At 40.2% G+C, this 23,358-nt stretch overlaps 1 protein-coding gene across 3 annotated transcripts in view; it reads right to left on the bottom strand.

The window, feature by feature from the left end:
• Positions 1–23,358, bottom strand: part of kaznb (kazrin, periplakin interacting protein b) — a 139,724-nt gene that overhangs the window by 42,533 nt on the left and 73,833 nt on the right. The window contains exon 1 of one of the 3 annotated variants that reach the window (XM_086292722.1): positions 9,225–9,363. The exons of the other annotated variants lie outside the window; for them this stretch is intronic. Within the exon in view, the coding sequence (XP_086148848.1) occupies positions 9,225–9,312 (88 nt within the window). The 5' untranslated portion in view covers positions 9,313–9,363. Of the gene's footprint in view, positions 1–9,224; positions 9,364–23,358 lie in introns of those variants that run through there. 3 annotated transcript variants of the gene reach the window in all.

Here is a 23,358-nt window from a genome sequence, read left to right as displayed (position 1 = left end):
CAAAGCTTGCCTGCTACAGTTGCCATGCCTGTCTATTATAGTTGCTAATTGCACGAGAAAAGCGGAGAGAACATAAACCATGCTGTGCTCCTGGCACCAAGCATAATATGAAAAAAGCCCAGTAAGCCACAAGTGTTTTTTTGTTTTGTTTTTTTTGCTATCTTGGAACCAACAACAAAGTCTAGAGCTATTAGTCAAACTGTGCTCTCTTGCTGTAATGATCCTCAAATCGGCAAGCACACAATGATTCTGGGAACCTGACAGATGAGAAAAACAAGCATTTATGACAATGACATTTACCAGCAGGTCTTTTGTCTTTGGGTCTTTTTTGGGGATAGAAGTTATTGTAGATTCTCAAGACTCTTGAGATGAATGTGTGCTATTAAATTGACTTCATTTCACTTTACTTAAAGGAGATTTTACAAATCTGTCTTGCAGTGATACACGGGTGCCCATTTGGAGACCAAAAAAGGTATTGTTTGCTGTAATCATTTCTCTTGCTAAATATTAAGATAGCACCCAAAACTTTATCTGAAGCAAACTCAAGGCTGTATCAGTTTTTAAAAACCATGCTGATATCCTCGGAGTTCAAAATGTTTTTGTACAAAATATCCTCTTTGTGCCTTTCTCTATAGTAGTGAAAGAGCTATAACAAACATGCACTTACAGGTACACCTCGACAGTACTGGGTTGGCCCCCTTTTTACCTTGGTGTAGATTCATAAAGGTGCTCAAAAAATATCTCAGAGATTTTGACCCTTATTGACATGATAGCATCACACAAATGCTGCAGTTTTTGATGTGAATCTTTCATTTCACATCCCAAAGGTGCTCTGCTGGATTGAAATTTGGTGGATGTGGAGAAGGTTGTTTTTTTTTTTTTAAACATTGTGCTTAATTGTGCTGGGAGCAGCAATCAGAAGACGGGTACACTGTTATCATAAAGGGATGGATATGTTCCTGAAAATACTCAGCTAGGCTGTGGTGTTTAAAGGCTGCTCGGTTGGTACACTTTGACATTACACCACCACCGCTACCAACAGCCTATAAGGCTAAATCACCTTTCTTCTCCATTCTGATGTTTGGTTTGAGCTTCAGCAGGTCCTCTTGGCCAGGTCGACATGCCTAAATGCAAAGATTTGCTTCCATGTGACTGACTAATCAGACATTTGTATTAATGAGCAGCTGAATGTGAATCCCTGAGAATCGGGCTGATGAGCCTATGGTCTACTTTTTTTTAAAAAACAGACCCAAAAAAACTGTAAGTAGTATCCTAGAAGAAACTTAAATGATTAACACAGGAGCCCTTCACATTAATTCATTTGAACCATAATGATATCTAAAAAAGGGACGCATGAGTGTGAGAAACAGAAATAGAAAAGTCACTCTATTATTGTTGGTGGATGAAATACTGCATATTATACAGCATTACATCCCTCTGGTGTGGTGATGGATTACACAGTGTACTGGCAAGTTTTACTGTAATGGTGAAACATTCAGCAAATGAAAAATGACCCAGTAAGCTATCCACACCATGACTTCTACTCACAGCTAGTGTTAAAATGGATGCTAAAGTCTTTAAGGTCATTGCCTTCTTCTTGCAGTGCCTTACAGTTCAATACGAGCCTGAATCAGCTTTTTGCTCAGCAGTATGCAGCGCTCAGAATGAGTAATGTCTCAGCACAGGCCCAATCTAAAGAAGGGAGCTGACCACTTTCTTACGCCCTTTCCTACAACATCAAAGAACAGCAAAGAGTTCCTGTATAGCAAAGTATCCACACTCGATCCTCTCCTCTCTGTCAGTGCAGCAGCCCCCATGAGACTATAATTAGCTGAATGGCAGTAGAAGAGCTAATTAGCATCCCAGCTAAGTTTTACAACTTAACCACAAAGCTTCAAGCACAAGTCACACACACACACACCACAAACCGGGTGTCTCTTCCTGGCACAGTGCATGTCTACCAATTACTGAAGATTTCCATACCTGCAGCTACAGTGTAAACACTTGGTAATTAATAAAGGTGACCTCCACAGTCAGGGTTGTAGAGATTTGTTTTTGTTTTGGGTTTTTTTTTTGGTGAAATAATGTTCTCCTTTTCTATGTAAACATAATCTGTTTCAGGTAGTTAAATAAGTCAGACATCTTCCTTTTATGAAAGTACCTTATATTCAAAAATATTTTGTGGAACACACAAAATGAATATATGCTTGGTTACTTTTACAATTATTTCTGCTAACAGCCAAAGGCTGAATATTAGACATAAATGATCAGTGAGGGAAGAAATTATACTGAAATCTGTTTTGTGTTTTACGTTACTCTATTTACTTAAAAATAACTCATGAGCAGTGAGTTATGTGACATTTAACTGCACTTCAGATTTCTTTTTGTGTCCTTATCTGCACTTTGGCTAATGAACAACTACATTTTCAAGATATCACAATGATAAATGACACAGGTTGATGACATGCCTCTGATCCCATTTTTTTTAAAAATATCTGTATTGTAGCATCACAAATCACCACAGGTTATTTGCACAAGTTGACATGCCTCATAACACCACGTCAGTCATTGTGACATTCAGTCATGTGGAAAAAGAAAGCTCCCCAGGACTTTATGCAGAGAAAAACTAAAAACACTCCATGATTCAGTAGATTGTAAAATCACCTTAAGCAGAAGTAACTTGAAGTAATTGTTTTCTGAATAATTTTATTAGACTATCACATAATTATTTTGGCGGACTCTTCTTTATATTGTTGCTTCAGTTCGTTGAGGCATTATTTATACACAGCTCTCTTAAGGTGCCACCACAGCATTTCAGTCAGGTTAGGGTCTGGACTTTGACTGGACCATTGTGGCTCCTTGATTCTTTTTGTGTTGAGTGATTCTGGTGTAGATTTGTTGCTGTGCTTGGGATCATTGTCCTGTTGCATGACCCAATTTCAGCCCAGCTTTAGCTGCCAAACAGATGGCCTTACATTGACGAGAATACTTTGGTATAAAAAAAGAGTTCGTGGTTGACTCAGTGACTGCAAAGTGTCCTGCAGCTCCAAAACGAGCCCAAATCATCACCCCTCCACCGTGCTTCACGGTTGGTATGAGGTGTTTGTGCTGATAAGCTGTGTTTGGTTTTCAACAAACACAGTGCTATGCATCACAGCCAGATCTCTTCCCTTTGGTCTCAAAGGACATTGTTCCAAAAGTCTTGCTGTTTTGTTTTTTCTGCGAACAGGTCCAATCGAGCTGTACTTGTTCAGTCTTTTTCTAACTGTACTGTCATGAACTTTAACAGCCTGTAGAGTCTGACATGTAGGCTCTTGGGTTTTTGGAGTTTCTCTGATTTATTGCACGCTCTAACCTTGAGGCAAATTTGCTGGAATGTCCACTCCTGGAAAGATTGACATCTGTCTCAAATGTTTTCCACTAGTGAATAATTTTTCTCAGTGTAGAATAATGAACTTCAGATTGTTTGGAAGTGGCCTTATGACCCTCCCCAGATTATTGGGCAGCAGCAACCATTTCTCTAAGAGCACTGAGGATGTCTTTCTTACTTGGCATTATGTTAACATACACCTGAATGCTCCAGACCAACAAACTGTCAAAACGTCTACGTTTATAGAACTGAATGCTGTAGATCAGCGGTCCCCAACCCCCGGGCCTCAGACCGGTACCAGTCCGTGAGTCGTTTGGTACCGGGCTGCGAGAGTTGAGGCTCAGGTGTGAAATGTATGGTTTTCAGGTTTTTTATCGATTTTCAGCGTTATTTTGTTATCGTTTTTATCGTTAACTCGGTTTTCCTGGGTCTTTTCACGTGTGTTATGAATAAATCTTCTTTTTTTCGGTACCGGTACTAGTTTTTTTTTGTTGTATTTATCCGCGACACCTTAAAGACCGGTCCGTGAAAATATTGTCGGGCATAAACCGGTCCGTGGCGCAAAAAAGGTTGGAGACCGCTGCTGTAGATAGTTCCTTTCCCCCCACATAAACACTTCTGAGTAAATATGAAGGAACTTTGTGTCTGATGGTTTTCTGGGACAACAGGCTGATGCAAGCTGGTGCTGAAAATTTCATTCTCAAAGATCAGATAAATCCATCTTTGGGGGTAAAAATCTGCACCGAATTTCATTGTCTAATGTTTCACTGTGAAACTCAAGCTTAAAGACGGTGCTATTTTTGTTTGCCTGCACTGCTCCTGCAGACTGTAATGACAATTACTGATAAGCAAGTCAGTGCAAGTAGGCACCTCTATCGCCATCCTGTGAAGGAAGCTGACCTTTACTGTGATACTGCATTTTGAAAGTGCAGACAATAGTCCACTGGCTTAGAGGTACACTGAGTGATTGATGTCACCTCATTAGCTACAGGAGTTTAAACTGCTGAGAGCAACACTGGCTCTCTTTCTCCTTATGTCCATGCCTCTCCTGCCTTTCATGCTATGTGTCGCCACCAGCTCTGCAATTGTTCAGTCAGTCCAGCAGCCTCCCCGCTCCTTCACTGCCCTCTCTTCTTGCATCCTCCTTCATCAATCAGCCTCTCTTCCAAGTTTTAAAACCCCCAAATCCCTCAACTCATCTACTTCTTTCTCTCCTAGGATTTTTGTCCTCATGATTATTAAGATTCCTTTACTGTCTCTGTATTGTAACTCCCGCAGTGAAAAATTCTCTCCCTCTCTCAGCCTGTCATTCCCCCCCCCCCCTTCGCCTTTAATGCCCCTCCACCCTCTCCTCCCTCTGTTTGGTTCTGCGTCAGTGATCACCATTCGTTCGATCCACTGAGGCTTTCTCCCCAGGAGAGTAACTGCAGTAATAAGAGCAGAGAGGTTCTAAGATGCATATTGCTGGCGCCCTGCAGAGCAGACGGCAAGAGAAGAAGCCATAAAGTGAGGAACATACAAACATAGTCAAACTGGAAAAGCAAAAAGAGAAGGAACGGACTGAACTTTTAAAAAGAGAGATTATTCATTCATTTGTTTTTCACAAGTCATTATGATGCCTGCAACTGAGATCACTGTAGTGTAACATGATGGTAAAATTGTAATCTGAACTACTGAAACAATAGTTTTATGTTCCTGCGTCTCCCCAGGGCACTGCACTCTCAAGGGACTGACTAAGGTTGACTGGAGATCTTCATTAGTTTCCTCTTCCTCCTAATTAACAGTCAGCTCAGATTCTTACAGCACCATTTTGCTTCCTATTTGCACAGTATTTCTGGAGGCAAGTCCTCAAGACTCTTCTGAGCACCTGGCCAACTTTATGCAATAATCTTCTTTCACTTCAAATAGCCAAAGATAGCTTATATTTCAAAACCTGAGAACAATTTACCATGAAACTGTGCAAAATTTGTCTGAGGGAAAGTACTCTTAGTCATGTGGAGGGGAAGATTAGTTCAGAATTCACAGACAGGAAAATGTGTCTGAAATGCCCAAAGGAAACTGAAAAAAATATGAAATTAATTTTATGGGCCATTATTTCTGTTGGTTATGAATACGCTTTATCCACCAACATTGTGAGTATTCCCAGATTCAGTTCAGCTCAGTTAAATACACGACTGCCACCCGGGAGGTTTGGATCAGCATATTTTACTGAAAAGAAACGTTTCTGTTCTATTCTTGGACTTTATTAGAGTTTCTTTGATTGATCCGCCATTCAAATTCATTATGATTTGTCTTGTATCAGCCCTTTGTGCCGTCCCTTAGTTCATCCAGCTCTCCCTTTAAGGCCATCACCCTTTAATTCTGCTTCATTTTGATTGGCCGCCCCTTAAGCTCCTTTTCCATTAGTACCTACTCTGATTGACTCAGCACAGTTCGCCACGGTTTTCTGGGTTTTCCATTAGGTCATAGTACCGGGTACTAGATACTTTTTTTAGTACCTGCTCACCCGGGGTTCCAAGCAATCTGAGCAGGTACTAAAATGTGATGTCGTTAGACTGCATGCCACCGATTGGCTGTTCAGTAGCATCACTTGATGAGTCATGAAAGCGTGTCGTTCACGAAAATTAAAACTGACATTTTTGAAACCCGGCAATGAGGGAAATGGCTACAAAAAACAACGCCTTATTTCCCAAGTTTGACAAAAAGCCACAGACCGAGTAGCAGGTATATTCTTGCTTCGATGTCCACTTTTTTGTAGAGTTTGTGTCACATATTAATGATGTTGTGGGAAGCTCCGACACATTGCTACAACGACAACCATGCCAGTTAGATAGTACTGGGTTGCAATGGAAAATAAGTTGATCCGAGTCGAGTCGTGGCAATCTGCGGTGTCTTGATCCGAGTAAGTACTAATGGTACTAACGGAAAAGGGGCTTAGACAAAAGGTTGAAACAGCTGGCAATAAGGCTGCTGGCTTCACAGCCAGAGCTGCGTGCCTGAGACGGCCATATTAAGGATATTTGTTCTCACTGATATACAAATCCAAGGCTATGACACATGAATGGGTATTTTTTTAAACCAGGATCTTTTTTTTTTTGTTGTTGTTTTAATCCACATGTAAACACACAAGTAGAGTAAAAATCTTCACCCCGAAGGAATTTTTCAAAAGCTTTTCAGTGACCTAAAATGTTGTTTTTCATGTGGACGAAAGGCCAAAAGGGATAGAAAAAACCCCACAATTTTCCAAAATATCCATGCATATGTGGATAGAACCCAATAGTAGGAATAACAAGGCATCTGAAACTGAATCTTAGAAACAGTGTGAAGCCTTAACTTTTGGCTCACACAGAGAATAATACATACACTAACCTGATAGTATAGTTTGTTAGGAAACAACCAAGATAAGAGAAAGTATAGCTTTTTTAAAACGATGCTATTCCAAGCTACGTATGATGCTCTTTATGTCAGATATAACTGAATAAACTCCATCAGATATCTGGGTTGTTTGGTAACATTTGGTGTCAACCATAATCTCTTTAAAGAAAATGTGAATGAATGTCTAAAAAAACAGGGACACTGAATAATAGATGCCGACTGATAAGTAGAGTTTGGAAGGGAAGACACCAAATGATTGAAGTACTCTGAGCGAAAAACATTTTCTATTACTGCTGCAGATATCCTCCACTCCACTTACACATTTTCCATTTTCTATAACACTCGTGTCGAGAAATATTTACATATATAGAAACTTTATGAATCACACATGTACAATGTCCAGCAGCAGGGTTTCTGAAATGTTTTTTTAGAGAGCAAAAAAACTACAATCTACTAAAATTTAATAACAATTTCTATTTAGTCTGAAGCCAAAAACAGTGTCATATTAATTCCAATCCCCACTGACAACGTCATTTACTGCACATTGCTAACCAAATTGGCTGCTTCCACTGCTAATGGCTCAATCACACTAGAGTAAAGAGAAAAATCTATGGTTACCTGGTGAGTGCACTGACCTATTGCAAACACTCAGATTCTGAGTGTGGAACAGCGCTAACCTGACTGCAAGGCAACTGCACTGTCTGCCTGCATAGTCTGGCTGGTGGATAGCAACCTCTGTCCAAACAACTGTGGTCCAGACAGACTGGCAAGGTTTGAAAATAACTGCTGTTGTGGTCCGAAGTTTACATAAACTTTCTTTCTTTCTTTCTTTCTCACTCAGCACCGTTTCAGCCCATGGTGATGTAAAACTGGATAGTGACGCTAGTGTTCCACCAGTTTGCATGGTAGGCTTGAGCCTCTGTGGTTCCCAAGTTGTTCCTGAACATGTGAACCAGTTTCCTTTCATCTGATGGTGACAGTTTGGGTCTCCTTCCAGACCTTGGCAAAGTGCCGAACCAAATGAATAATTGTACTTATGTACAATTGTTTAAACTGATGACAGGAGAATCTGCAGTTATTTAAAAATGAAAAATCCCCAAATTACCAGGACTTTCATTCCCACAACTTTTGACCACAGCTGTAAATGCACGCAGATTGCCAACATGCTGCAATCCGTCCTGCAGTCGCTACATCACTATTTATGGAGGAATTTCTATTTCAGATCTATGTTACTCATTTTGGTCATGCCACTGTTACCCAAGCCACTGTTTTCACAGTATTAGTGAAGCATAACTTGCTGATAACTGACCAAAAACAACTGGCAGTAGCCAAACTCCTGCTTCGTGAGGCAATGGATAATGCTATAATGTAAACATCCATGAGTGAATTGTGATGATTCTCAAATGCCAAACTACTCCTTAGCAGCATAACTTCTAAAAATTGAGTCTTGGCACAAGCTATCGAAACAAATACGCCATAATGCAGCTTAAGATAAGACTTGAAAGAAATAATACCTTTCAGTGGGTCTGATAAGCCTCTTTTGTCCACCAGCTGCTGCTGTTTAACAGTAGAGTAATAGGACAAAAAGAGATCATAAATATACTGCACCCATCTGTAAATGCATCTAAAACTAAAACAACAACAACAAATAAACAAGCAAACAACAAACAAACAAATAAAACTGAGTCTTTATTTACTTCCTCCAACACCTAAGTGCTCCAAAAATAACAAAGGGTCTGCAGTAACAATAACAGAGGGTCTCAAATTAACCATCTCTCATCTCCAAACCTGCTTCTGTCCTAGAAATGTCAGAGCAGCTGGCTGCTGCTGGATCAGCATGACGTGAGCTCAATAGGCTAATTTAATGCCCAAGAATGTCAGGAAATAGCAAAGCCACAAAACTCAAAACATACAGATCTAGGACAAAGCTGAAGATAATAGGCCAAAAAGCTGGTAAAAAGAAAAAATAACTGATAGTGTAAAGTTTAGATGCTTTGTGGATGGAGTTCATCGTCATGAAGGAAAGGTCAGACAAAAGATGCACAAAACCATTAACCGAAGCACCAGCCAGCTACTCATTTACAGTGTTCACTGAGCAACACTATTATACACTATATAAACACTATTACAATTCACACTCATCGGCTTCCTGTGTCAAGGTGTCCCTTGTGACACAGACTTAATTCATTTGAAATGTATTATCCAGTCATGTGCATTCACCCATGTCCAACAATCACATACACACAGGAACTGTCCCTTAGAATAGAAGAGACGCCTTGAGTATCAGATGTCCACACATTGCTGATCACAAGGTTAAATGATAGCATGGTATGTGTATATCCATGCATATCTGGTTACAAGGCTGTAGAAACACCACCTCATGAATCAAAAGTTACTGCACTGCAGCTGCACGACACTCATGGAGGTCAGAGGTGGAACATGTTGAGCATTTCTGACCCTGGTGAGAAATGTGCGGTACCTCCATTTATCCCATCTCCGTGCAATTCCCACGGTATGCAGCTGGGCCGCAGCTTCTCCTCATTCCTCAATACATAGGAAAAATCCATAACTCTCCTTCTTCCTTCACTTTTTATCGTCTGATTTTTGCTGTTTCTGCAGCATCAGTTCACTGCTCTGAACATCATAGAAAAGGGATGGGACAGAGATTACCATAGGGATCAGTCTACGCCCTCCCATCATTTACATCCCCCTTCTATCCTCCCTGTTAACTATTATAAAGTACACCCTGCTCCCCCCTCAGATGGTCTTGCCCACCCCCTGCTGGTCTAACCCCACAGATCCTGCGCCACCAACAATCCCGCAGCGGCAGATGGGACATTCCTCTACAGGCCAAATACATTCATACTTTGCTGGCTTACAGCCTTTCTTAAGCCAGGACCTTCACTCTTCAGCAGTGTAATCAGACAGCTAAAGCAGACTGTATTAAAAAGCTAATACCTATAGTGACACAGGGACATATGGAAGGCACAAGACAGACTTGGTCTAATCCTTTGATTTCGTCAGTATTAAAGCACAGCATTCAATCCACTCGGAGCATACTGTGCTGCAGTAACAATGTCTCCACTTCCTCTAATACCAAGAACATGTTTGAAAATTAGACTCTTGTGGCATAACGGTCATGTCAACAGCCACTTCAGTATCTCATGCCCATGCTGGAGAAATTGAACATTAACAAGCCGTCTCCTCTGAGATAATCTAATGTGTATTGCAGCATGATTGCTCTTGTATTTGTGTTTTATTGCTTTTTTCTTTGCATTTTTCCCTTGAACAAACTCCTACTTAGTTATAATTTTTAAAAAATTACAGTTTGAATGCTTCCATTTACATATTTACTTGAATTTAAATGCCATTCATCATTTTCAACTCTTCCCAAGGCATACAATTAAAAAAACCTTCAGCTACAAAGTATTAAAATTTAATCAACAAAGAGAAATTGTAGATGACTCAATGCAGAGTTTACCTCAACAGCTTTTAGTTTTCCGTTCCGTTCAGTTCAGTTCAGTTCAAAACTTGTTTTCTACACTAGAAATCTGGACTATTTTCTTTTACACCCAACTCATGTAAAACCTCCAACTCACTTTGATAAAATATAGATAAAAAGTGGATAGAGTCCATGCTTCCTCTCGCCTCGCTTGTCAGAGCATGAACAAAAAGCACATTTGGGCAATTTGCTCCCACATCATTACTCAAAGCTTGATATTGGGTGCTGATTAGCTCACTGGGCCGAGTAGGCAACCGATATACCATAATATCACTGTAGAGGCCTGGGTTACAATCTGCCCTGAAGTTATTTACTGCAAATCTTCCTCTGTCCTAATACAATAAAGGCTAAAAGCCCCCAAAATATACTGTAAAAGTTACAGCCAACACTGGAGATGGCTGTAACTTGAGCCTGACTAATATAGGTTTTTTAAGACTGAAACGATAACAATAATTTGTCTTTAAAAAGTAAAATATTTTATTATACTTGTCAAGATATAGTTTTCTTCCAGTTACACAAACTATATAAACAGATTTCCCTAACATTTGTTACCTGTAGTTATTTATTTAACTCTACTCAGATCAGCTGGTTGTTAGTGTGTTTGTGGTACTGCAGAGCGCCCCCTGCTGGGAAAACTATGCAACATCAACATTCATAACATAATCGAAGGGTGTTTCTCCTGTTCCTCCACTTTACTTTTAACATTTTTAATTATCAGTAATTACAACAGCTGACACCATTGAGAAGCTAATATCACTCCATGGATAAACTGATCAGGCTCCACTGGAAATTAGTCATGCATCTTTAGCTAACGTTGTGTACTGTTGGCACTGTAGGGTAGCATAAACATCCTTTGGATTAAAAAACAAAAAACAGACTGTTACGAGCAACCGAAAAAGTTCGATCATCTCTTGTTTTTTAAATTTATGTTGCAATCCATTCAAACATGTCACATTACTACAAACTGTCATTTGAAACTGCTCTTTAGTGCTTACATCCAATTCAATTAATCTTTATTTATGTAACACCAAATCACAACAGCAGTCACCTCAAGGTGCTTTATATTGTAAAGGTAAAGATCCTATACAGAGAAAATCCCAACAACAAGCCACTGGGGGAGGAAGCACAAACTTTTTCAGTATTTCCATTTTAACCATTATTTTAATTTCTCTAAACAATTGCATTACATTTGCTACTTCTTGTCTGTATTATAAATTATGTGTTCGATCATATATAACAAAGATATTTAAACCTATATGTAGCTACCCATTGCTGAAACAGATGTGCTTTTCTGTTCCTGTTTTATTTGTTTAATATGTAACGCACGCCTTCTTTGCCGTAAATCAAGGATTCATTTTCTTTGAAAATTCATACCGAAGACAGAATTGCACAGTGACAGTGAGGTTGATAAGCAGCTAATCTAAACACTGTTGGTTTGGTTTGTCTGTAACTACTGCTTTATTCAAACAGCCACAGACGTTGCAATGATAATTTAAAAATGGAAAAAATAAAAGTTAACTATTGTAATTTGAAGTTTCGCTCCAGAATGTGACCACACTTTTAAAGGAATCAAACAGAGATCTATACAACAAGATTTCATGTTCATAAAAACACACTCAGCCAACCTTGCCTCCTAGGGTTTCTGTCAGCTACACGAGGAAAGACAGGAGCGTGTCTGGAGGAAAGTGACAATTAGTTCTCCCTCCACGGCTTGTCACCTGACAGTCTGCTCATTCACAGCCCGGTGGAAGAGCCTCTCCAGCTGCTCATTCAAACCAATTAAGGTCTGGAGGTGTATTACCACACAGTCATTACCTGTCTCTCACAGTGCTCTGCTGCTCTTCAGATTGCAGTTCACTGGTCTGTTGAAAGCCTCAAAGTTTTACCCCTTTATGTCATCTTGTCTGTTTCATAATTTCTGTTTGTCTCCCTCTCTTTCTCTCTCTCACAGCAAGAAAACAGTGACAGCAGCCCAAAATATTCTTCCATCAGCAGACCTATGTAGAATAGCATCTGTGCCTGTAAACAATTATAAATCAGTTTGGACATATGTTACAGCTTAAGCTATAGTCAGCACGTAGACAAGAAGAATTCAAGAGGAATATGCTTGTGAAACTCGTGAGAATTAGAAATTTGGAAATGGACGGCAGTGCCAAAAACAAAACAAAGCAATGCACAGACATCAAAACTTACATGAAATCACAACACTGACAAAATACTTGCTTCTCGACAACTTCCCTCTGTTGCTGGCACTGAACAATGAAACAAAGCACTCAGAAGTTGCAGTGCAATGGGCTGAAGTCTTGTCACAGACATTACATGTGTTTATACGGACTTGCTTTTTCTGTCCAAACAGTTTATTCATGTGAGATGGATGACATATTTGGAACAACCCAAATTCCCACATTCCCTCTTGCAAAACATTGCGCAAGCCATCTAACCATAAACTTTTAAGAAAGTCTATTAAAATGAAACCGGCCTTAATAATTACAGTACAGGTCTCCTGCTCACAGTTAGCTTTTCATTTATTTATAAAGGCGGCACAGTGTGAATAGAAATCACTTAAATCCCTACTGGGCTTGTGTTAACTTGTTGAAAGGTCAAAATGCGACTAATAGGAAAAAGTTGCATCGATTTAACAGGAATTAACGGTCACTTGAGCTGAATAGTGAATATCAGGACCTCTAATTGAGTCCACATGGAGCAGCCAGCAAGCCTCATTGGTTATGTTGTTTGGGGTGTTCAGACATTTTTTTTTCTGTTTATATGCACTATTTATCTCATTTATCTTACTCTACTTGTAACACGAACATGTTACAGATGTTTAAACCCTTTGCTATCCTACAGCTTTTTGAAACTAACAGAGACGGATATCTCAGGTCACCCACCATTTCCTTATATTCTGCTTCCAGACATTGTTGCAATTTTTAAAAACTGGTCTTGAGTAAAAGTTGTCCAAGCTTCTTGGAGGTTATTAAAAGGTTTTTTTTGTTACATTGTAATTACATTTTCACTCGTTTTCAGTCCAGTCCTTGTACCTGACCATTTCTAGAGGATTTTTAAAATTACGTTGTTAAGCCACTTAACACAAAAAAGGATGGATGTGTTGTGTCTACAAATAACAGAAACCTTAGCAAAGAACCAAAGTAGTATTTTTGCATGCACATGGTGACTACCAATGACCTATTAGCCAAAACACTTGTCATATCTCTGCATAGTGCGCAGTATGTCCTTTAAACATTTGTGGAACCTGGGCAAGTGGCGACCCTAAAAAACTACCAGCAAATAAAGAGTATCTAAAAGTCATGTAGTTTATAAATAGGGAAATAAATTCAGCAGCAACCTGAAACAGGACAACAGAAATTAATCTGGCCTTTCAGTGCTATCCATCTACTATTCACCAAAGCCTAATCAGAAATGGCTTCAATTAGGGGTTAAAGTGTTCCAGAAAGATCTCCAATGGCGTTCCAGTACCTTCAGTTAATGAGCAATTAAATCTGATAGGCAGGCTACTATTGGATGATTGAATTTTTCATGTGCTATAACCTGACAGTGCTTCCAGTGACAGCATGGAGATACTTTCTCACTATGAGAATAATAATGACATCCTATGATCTGCTTACACCTTCAACACATTCCCTCTTTACTTCTCATCTCTGTGATACGATCATGGTGCAGATGTAAATAAAGTCGTACCTACGCATCTAGCTAGAGCTACGGAAGAGGAACAAGAATAAAATAACAAAATTTGTGTGATAGCTAATGCAAAGTTGCTGCATTTCCCAATGCAATGTGCAACACTGAAAAATGGAGAAAGATGTAAGAAATGAGACAAGAAAAGGAAGATTAGACTATTTTTAAAGAGAAGGATTGCTCAGCAAGTGACATTTTATAAACTGGAAACTTCAAAGCTTACATGGAATGTCCTCATTCATTGTATGGTTTTTAAATGAATGTTGGATCAATGCATGATTTGTTGCTGAATTATGTTTTTGTGAAGTGTCTTGCAAAACTAACAAAAGTACACTTTTTTTGTGTTATTTAGATGCTGCGTGAAATTGTACTCAGCACTTTCCAGTTTAGTGACGCTGCACTGGCTGCAATGTAAGGTTACAGAGCATACAGGCTGATTAGATTCACTCACTGAATTGTAGCTTTTATACGGTACTAGCTTTATGGTGTCTAGGGGTTGGAAGTCAACCATGCAGCTCATTAAACATCTGCTTACATCTTATTGAATTCAGCTAAATCCTCAAAGCTCAGTGAATGTCGAAGCAGCAGCACAGGTCAGCTGATTACAGCCTTACACACAGAAAACTCTACAAAACAAATTATTTTGTGACTTACTTTTTCTAAGCAATTCATTTCCCTATGGTACAATGCTAAATAAACGGTAAATGGACTGGCTCTTGTATAGAGCTTTCCTGCTCTACCTGAGCACTACCTGACTTACTGTAGTTATCAGGTCATTTTAGCAGGATGCGTATAGTTCTCAGGTAGCGGCTCATGTGACATCAAAGCAAGAGTTTCATGCTGAAAATGAAAATGTTGTTCAGGTACCCCCTGAATGTAATTAGCTAACAGCAGTGTGACAGAAATGGTCTGGGCTCTTTTCTCTCTTTCTGGAACAGCAGTCATGTTTAACACACCTGTAAATTACTCCCACAGCCCTTTGAGTCCTCCCGCTCTGCACTAATAATGCCATAATGATGCCACTGTTAGTACAGTGCTGAGGCAGTGTGCTTTATGGACTGACCTCAAAATCAATTCGGCAGCACACAGGATCTAATAATGGAGCTAAGCCTGAAACTACCTCTCCTCTCCTCTCCTCTCCTCTCTATTGCCTTGTCTCTCCTTATCTCTTGTTTTCTGCCTGTAGTTTCAGGACCTCACGGTGGACAATAAATTATACACATCCCAGCTCCTCTGCTTCAGTCCAGTCTTTTGACAAAGCAGTGGATGTTGTGCGGCCCTGTGGCACGCATTAACCTCATAAAGCGAAAGTAATAGAACCTGTCTTAGCTGCCACATAATACCCATGAAAAACAAAACAAAACAAAAACAACCCCTTCTAGCCCAACAACCTCAACTAGACCCACAGGAAAATGTGACTCATTTAAAACAGTAAAACATACAGGTATGGTAGGTCCCTTCTGACTGACTGTTTAATGCTGTAAAATAAAATGACTGTGTTTTGTTCTCGCTGGATATTAGTTGGAAGTAGGGAGGGCTTACAGAATGGATGGAACAGTGGCATACTTGGAGGTTTAGGAGCACATTCCCGGACAGAGAGAGTAGCTGAGTCTCTTGCTGCGGTTAATTAGGGGGAGTCTGTGGGAAACCCCTGAATCTGAAACATTCTTCCAAAAAACCCCACTTCACTTCAAGTGATGGTGGCCACGCTGAATAGAACTCGTTGTTTCGTGGCCAGAGCAGAAAACTCCATCACATATGTCCATTTGTTGACGTTGCCATCCTCAACATGAGAGGGCCAGTACCAGAGAGTGGGTGCGGTAATAGCACCAGATGACAGAAGACAGAATAGTTGAAGTCCAACGATGCTTAAAGAAGCAATCTTAAGATTTAGCGTGTCTCAGTGAAATGACTAGTCATAAAGAGTATTACTCAGGCTTAAAAAACAGAACTTGGTTAAAGTCAGAGAAAATCTCCTCAATGGGGTTATCTTTGCGTGGGCTTAGAGACTTTTATAAGGAAGGCATTAAAACTGAAAGCTTGAAAGAAACGGTTGCAGGGGTAAACTGGCATGCCTGGGAACGCTGGCAAATGGGGACTTTGGCATGAGTTGTGAGACTCTCTTGATTGGTGCTTATAATACTTTGTTTGGAAGTACAGGATCAGTTGGTTACTATGCTGCCCTTGATTTGTTTTGTGTAAGGGTTTCAGAAAGAGGAGGACCTAAACGTTGGACACAGGAGGCAGAGCGGAAATCCAAAATCCATTTCTTTAATCCAGGCAGAGGTCATACACTTGGAGTAAGCAAAAACAAACAATTCGAGCGAGGCGCTGGGATGAGACAAACTGAAAAAATGGTCCAAAAAGTCACACTCAAAGACATCAATGGGAACATAAGGAAACAAAAAAACAAACAAAAAAGAACAGGCAAAAAATGAGTAGTATTGAAATTGTTGGTAACCTTGAATGGAAAAAAAATAAACAAGAGGATGTAACCAGCGAGAAGTGAATGGTTCAGCTTGTTAATGCAAATATCCGATCATCCAATCACTGAACATGCCATGGTTGTGGATGCTACATGGATTTCTGTAAATGCTGATCTCCTTTAGTTTCCCACACAACCATCTCTAGGGCTCATAGAGACTGATCAGAAAGAAACTATCCAGTGAGCAGGAGTTCTCTTGGTAAAAATATCTTTCTGATGCTAGAGGAGAATGGCCAGACGACAGTGAGAGGGGCAACAGTAATTCATCAGTGCAATCAAGGTATGCAGAAGAGCATCTCTGAATGCATAACACAGTGAAAACTTGAAAGAGATGGCCTACAGCAGCACAAGACCACACCATGTGCCGCTCTTGTCGGCTAAAAATAGGAACTTGAGGCTAAGGTCAGCAAAGACACACCAAAATTGGAAAATAGAAGATTGGAAGAATGCTGCCTGGATTAATGAGTCTTGGACTTCGCTGTAGACAGATAGATCCTGTCTTGCATCAACAGTTCAGACTGCTAAAGTCACATCATGGATGTGCAGCTAACAAATCTGGAGCAACTATGTGATGCTATCATGTCGACATGGACCAAAATTAGAAGAAGAATTAAGGCAGTTCTGAAGACAAAAGGGGGTCCAACCTGGTACTAACAAGATGAACCTCTTGAAGTGGCTGGTGAGTGTATACACACTGATTTATTGGCTAATTCAGAACAGATATGCTATGAAGGAACTATGCTAACTACTGAGCCACCATGAACGCAACAAACAGGAAACAACCTGAAAAATAAACACAGTAAATATACACCAGGCACGTATTTAAATAAAAAAACAAAACTTTTAAATAAAAATATCAAACTTGAGAATGTCCGATCACAGGAAAAAATTACAAACCGCCAAGTGAGTGGTTTGTAATATGTGAGTGCATGCAGCCTGAACTCATATAGAAGAAACTGTCCTATTGCTATGCATGAAACCTGAAATGATGTCAATACAATGATGAGTCTAAGTCAGCAATATCCTGATTAGAACATTAATGCAGCTTTCTAAATTCTGGTTTACCCTATTAATCTAAATGGAGACTAGATATGGCAAAGCTTGAAAGAAATGCTGAATAGAATTAAAAAAAAAACTGCTGATTGTTTAATTTCTATTTTCACTGCAATTTGCATAATTTAGGATCAAACGGCCCACAGCAGTTTCACTGAGTAGCCTTTGTAAAGCTTTGTAGTCAATTGAGAATGATAATTCCATCAGCTGAAATAGATTAGCAGGCTTAATTTTGGTTTGTTTATATTAAAGATGCAGATGTATCCTAATCTGAAGAGTAAATAATGTAATTCTATGCATACAGGAGATTACCACGTGGTTATTTCTGATCCCTTTATGTGGAAAATTGAGTTTGCTTTCTCTCTCTATAAAGCATCTATTTTTCAATCTCTTTGACAATTGATCTGACTGCTTGCCAGGTCTGTGTAACTTTTAAAGGTCTTGTGATAAAGATGCCTCTTTGCTTCTAACAATAAGCTGCAAGAGAAGAAGTGCACTGTCTCCGGGAATATTGATGGAGCACATATGGTTTAAGGTCAAATTTAGCAAGACACTTATTTCAAACAATAATCAGATTTGCAGGAATGCATATAAACACACCTGGCAACAGAGGCACACTGTTTTGTTTTTCTATGTGCCTGGGAACACGGGCTACGGTAATTGGCGACCTGATAAATATTTGTGTAGGACCTCCTCAGCAAGAGAAAACATAGAGGCATGCTTTCAACACTAATGCCTTCAGGCTGCAAAACCAAAAATAATTCAGGGATGGAGCCCACTTACATGCCTGATATCAACATTTCAGGGGGCCTGGAGATATGATGATGATGGTGATGCATCAACAGAAACATGTAACGTTTGTTGCTTTGTAATAACTCCCTACAGATATATTTTTTTAAACCTTCAAAGAGAATTTGTCCAATTAAACGGCACAACTAAGAAATGTTTACTACAAATAAGTGAAAGTAAAGGAATATAAAGTAAAAACAAAGTGTGATTATGAGGACTGGAAGACAGATTCAAAAAGAGCAGTGTTCCTCCAGAAAGAGAAGCAGTAAAAGTTTCTTTCAAACTCGAACGCCAGGCTTTGTCAGACGTGTGTAATCTCATTTGTGAAATCAGTGTTTTCCCTAATGATACATTCAAAGACAGAACTTATTCATTTTAGAGTAATTGGAAACAACCTGAGCAGCGGCGCTCAGTGGATTCCCCGTAGAAACTAAACAGCGAGGTGTGCTGCAGTGTGAGCCATCTGTTGTAGCCTGGGAGAAAAGGTGTGTAGATGCAACACAGAACGCAAATTACAACTACTACATGCACAAAACTCTGACTATGCTAACAAGTTTTTGCTTTTATGAGTTTTTTTTGTGACTAAATCGTGGCAGAATTGCATGTGAAAGAAATCCCAAAAGATGTGGTGAGTTTTATGAGTGATTTACAAAACAAAGACATGCTTTTTGTTGGCATGAAAAATCTGTACAATTATCAGTGAACTGTGTGTCATTTGTGTGTGGACTTTATGTCCTCATTATAGTTTGCGGCTTGAGAAAGGAAATCCTAGAAATACATATGCAACAGGATCTGTAATCTCTTACATTCGGTCCTGTCACTGGACTCTACACCCAAACCTAATTAGCGCTGGCTCTAAAGCGACTGTGTTAGGGTCTTTGGGTACCAGTGATGTGACTGGATGTGAATGCAAGCGTCTGCACTGTATTACAGTACACCAACTACAAATGTAAATGGCCTGTATTTGTATAGCGCTTTACTAGTCCCCTAAGGACCCCAAAGCTCAGAGACAAACTGACACACAGAAGGAGATGTTCTAGCTGTTTGAAAACTTGAGTTTGTGAAACAAACCCTTGACAAAGTCTTGGCTTCCGGTTTTGACTTCTTCTCCTCCTTTTCAGCACGTTTGACGTGATAATGTCTGAGTGGTGACACCTATTATTCAGGAGAATACTGCAGCAGCCTCCTGTGCCTTAACCGTCATTGTAAATACAAATGACTGTTAGATGAGGTTGTGAGATCCAGTCCAGGGATGCCCCTTTGTTTTCAGTGAGCTCTGTTGCCAGATGGAGGCAGTGTCCAAAGATGTGGTACCACCGGTCTGTGGGCCACTCCTGCTTGTGCCTTTGATGGTTAAATCTGATGGTGAAGTGAGACCAAGTGTTAGAAACTATGAAAAGTGTCCACTACAGCTGCTGTGTCTGCATTTCATGTTTTATTTTTTGATCTTTGAAGTTTGTTTTTTTTATCCCATTCCTCTTGAACTCAGCTTGTCCTCTATTCCGGCCAATTGGTCCAACAGTCAACATTCAGCAGGCGTTTATGTGATCTGCTTCCAGCAACTACCAGTCGAGACCTCGGAGGACTGCACGGGAGACTTCTCCCGACTCTGTCTGACCAGAATCGTGTACTCTGATGGAAACACATGCTGGACTGTACAACCAGCTTTAAGACTCTGACAAGGATGCAAAAACAAGAAAGAAATCAGGAAGCTCTCACATGAAGAAGGCTTCAAACTAGCACATACTGTACCTAGCTTGGTAAACCGCATACCACAACTGATTTCACAATGAAATCATTATTAGGATATTATTACTTAAATGTAAGGAAACAACTGGAAATGCTCCTCACACTTTTTAAAGTCCTAATTATTCTATTTAAATGATGGCTTTGTCCATTTTCAGGTAAGCTATCATGCAAGAAGAAGAAAACAGGTAAACATTTATATTCAGAAATGCTACAAAGTGGAAAAAACTAAAGAAAATCAAATTGCTTATCATTAATTTTCAGTTGCTGCTCAGTGAACTGCCTAATTATTTGAGCTATAATCCAAACACAGCTTTATGGAATACTTTTGCAGCTGACTTGAGAAACTCCTGCATTACAAATTTAGAATAATAAAGGATTCATGTAAAAGTTTGATTTTAAACTCCTCATATAATTTCATGTTTACACAAGAGACGCGATAATGACATGAGTTGAAGACGTACACATCCTTTGCATTGCCATTTATGGATCCTGTGGGTGTTTAACAGCGCTCAGCATTGTCCCGATGTTCAGGATGTCTTCAGCTCATCAATCTTGTCAGAGGCCTGCATGAAGCAGATGATTCGGAGAAGCAGAAAAGTGTTCTGCTTATCCTCTGCTCTGCTGGAATGTCACGCTTTGCATCCTCTGGATATGAGAAGGGAGGGGGTCTGCACTTCCTCACAACTTATTTTCCTCCATGCCAAGTCCATTCTCTTCTGGGAATGGATTTAAACTGCAACCAAGGCAACAATATGTACCAGCAGCAATAAAAAGTCTCCGCTGCTAAAGCAATGAGGCATTTTAATAGGATGAGCTGAGACTGTTGTGGAAGCAACCAGGCTTTACTCGTCTCTTGCTGTCTGCATCTTTCTTTCTTTCTTTCTGAGAGTTTCAATTGTTTGAAGTTTGGACTCGCCAGGGATTTGAATGATTTAAGGTGAAAACGAAAGGCTAGATTTGCAGAGTGGAGGCACGGAGGAGGCAGAGGAGCTGGGTTCTTTAAGCCTGATCATTATCTGTGCCTCCTGTTGTGAGGTGGCCACAACAGTTTTGAAACACCGCACTTGGGAGAATCATCAGTCTGTCTGAGCTCTTTTCCCTTTTTTTTGTATGAAGTTCAGTGAATCTCTTTCAATCATTGGCTCAGCGTGTCATTAATGGAGATGCACACCCTCAAAGTCCCCTATGCCAGGCTTCGGTCAAACACCTGTACCGATTTTCAAGCCTCATCCTTCCTCCAGATACTCTGTCTTCTTCTACCTAGAACAGATTTAAGGAAATCCTCTTAAGAGAACTGCTTGCTGCAGGTTTCCCCATCTCTGATCCTCTCCAGATGCACATGGTACAGATGGAGCATCTACAAGGCCCATAAAACACAACCAGGAAGTAATACTTAATTCCCTCCCCTGACATGTGATGGTGATAAACACAAGATAGTCACTGAAGTTATGCAGAGTTCTCATTTTCAGCAGTTTCCTTTCTGGATGAAAACTCTGCAAAGTACTTTTATGATGAGGGGGCCCCATGTGAGGGAAACTGGCAGGAAAGTACCAATGATAACATTGAGGAATATCCTCATTAGTCAGTCCCTCTCTCCCGACTCCCCTGCTAATAAAAGCCACATTCACAACGTGCTCCTAACCTGAACCGTGACATAAGACAGGAAATCTATATTAAAATGCCATTTTCCTTTAAAAAAAAATCATCTGGGAAAAAAAGACTGTTTGGAACTTGTGGAAAAGAATCAGTTAAATAAGCACTTTAGCCTTCATGGATATAATTAGCATATGGAGACATATCAGTCTCACTGACAGGAATAATATCTTCTCAGAGGCAGAGTGTCACACCAGAAAGCAATTCAGTGCTTCGTGTCATGGTTAAAGTACTCCTCAGTTCTCCTTGAAATGGCTTTCACTGACTTGCTATGTGAAGTTTCATTCAGATAAAGCTGGCCTGGAAAATTTAAGTGCTGAGGAATGTCTGTTTGAGATGTACCCTCTCTGAGAGTTGGCATTTTTTTTTTTTTTGCAGTTCCCTTTTCGGGCTCTGCTCCACTGCCTCACTGCCTGTAGACTTCTCTGCCCGCCTTTTTGCAGGCTCATTCGCTTCAAGGTGGCAGTTTACACAACATGGGCCGCACGGTGACAGCGCTGCGGCCATCTGGCGCCCCACAGCGAAGGAACGGCATCACCAGCTGGTGTCCGGGGGCAGCAGTTCTGTCACCTTTGCTACTAGACCCATAAGACATGTTGAGGTCAGCTGTCATCTGCCACCTCTGACCTTTTTACAAACACTGCAATGTGAAATAGGTAATGTTCGCCTGGTGAACCACACACTAAGTAAGATTTCAAAGAAACTGAAACAATCCAAGCCCCTTATGGAGATGAAAGTGAATATGTGGCGCCCATCTCTCCTTCCTACTCTCTGCGTAGCTAAATTCCAAAGTGGAAACTCTTGCACAAGCAAAAGTCCACCAGGCTTCTGTTCCCACTGACAGTCTGCACTGCTCTGTCAGTTCATTACTGGGGCTTGCATTCCATTACAAAGCAAAACAAATAACCACAGAGTCATTATTTATTTAAAGCCATTACCTCCATAGAACAAAGTCCGCCAGTTCCAGTAAGTACTTCTAAGCTCTATTCAGTTGTTAAGCACAGACACTCAAATGTATTTGAAAACAAAATAAACACTGAATGCAAACAGGACCTTAATTATAAAATAACTAAACTGCAAACACTGTAAAGACTTTAAGTTCTGGTTTCACATTTGATTGCCTTTCTATGACCTTGTTCCAGGTTGTTTTGCACACTAACAGGTTTCATTTCTTAGTTTTTCCAGCTATTTATTATGTGTTGAAGTTTTGGATCATGCATGAATCTACAACTAAGTAAAAAAAATCTTAATTTGAAGATAATCAGTTTACCAGCATTTAAGAGGAGGATAGTAAGAGGAGCTCTTGCTGCAGTGTTAAAACAGTGCCTCTGTGCCCGACAGCATCACTGTTGTCTGCATCTCTAACTAACAGCAGAACCACCCGCTAATGCTGCTGTTTCCACCTGCTGTTGGAGTCCCTTCTATTCCACGATTACTTCTTTTATTGTAGGAAGACTTGTGTGGCAGAGTAGGAGAGAGGGCAAATGTTAGGGAAGTGACGGGCTGCTTCTCCGGGGCTATTGTTTGGACACAGTTTCTCTCACACTGCATTGACCACAGGCGGGGTGTGGCTGAGGGAGCGTAGGCAGGGAATAAAGAAAGGGCTGGGGGGTGTTCGCGTGGTGGTAAATACAGGGGGAAGCTTACATTGCATTGCATACTTGCTCTGATGCAGACAGCAAACAGGAA

The sequence above is a fragment of the Aulonocara sp. 'chitande type north' Nkhata Bay genome, linkage group LG5 (assembly GCF_057382095.1).
Source record: "Aulonocara sp. 'chitande type north' Nkhata Bay isolate Kocher_YH1m ecotype deep benthic linkage group LG5, A_spYH_male_GT1.1, whole genome shotgun sequence".
Lineage (NCBI taxonomy): Eukaryota > Metazoa > Chordata > Actinopteri > Cichliformes > Cichlidae > Aulonocara > Aulonocara sp. 'chitande type north' Nkhata Bay.
Note: the sequence above shows the minus strand (reverse complement) of the source record. Positions and strands in the feature narration are given on the sequence as shown.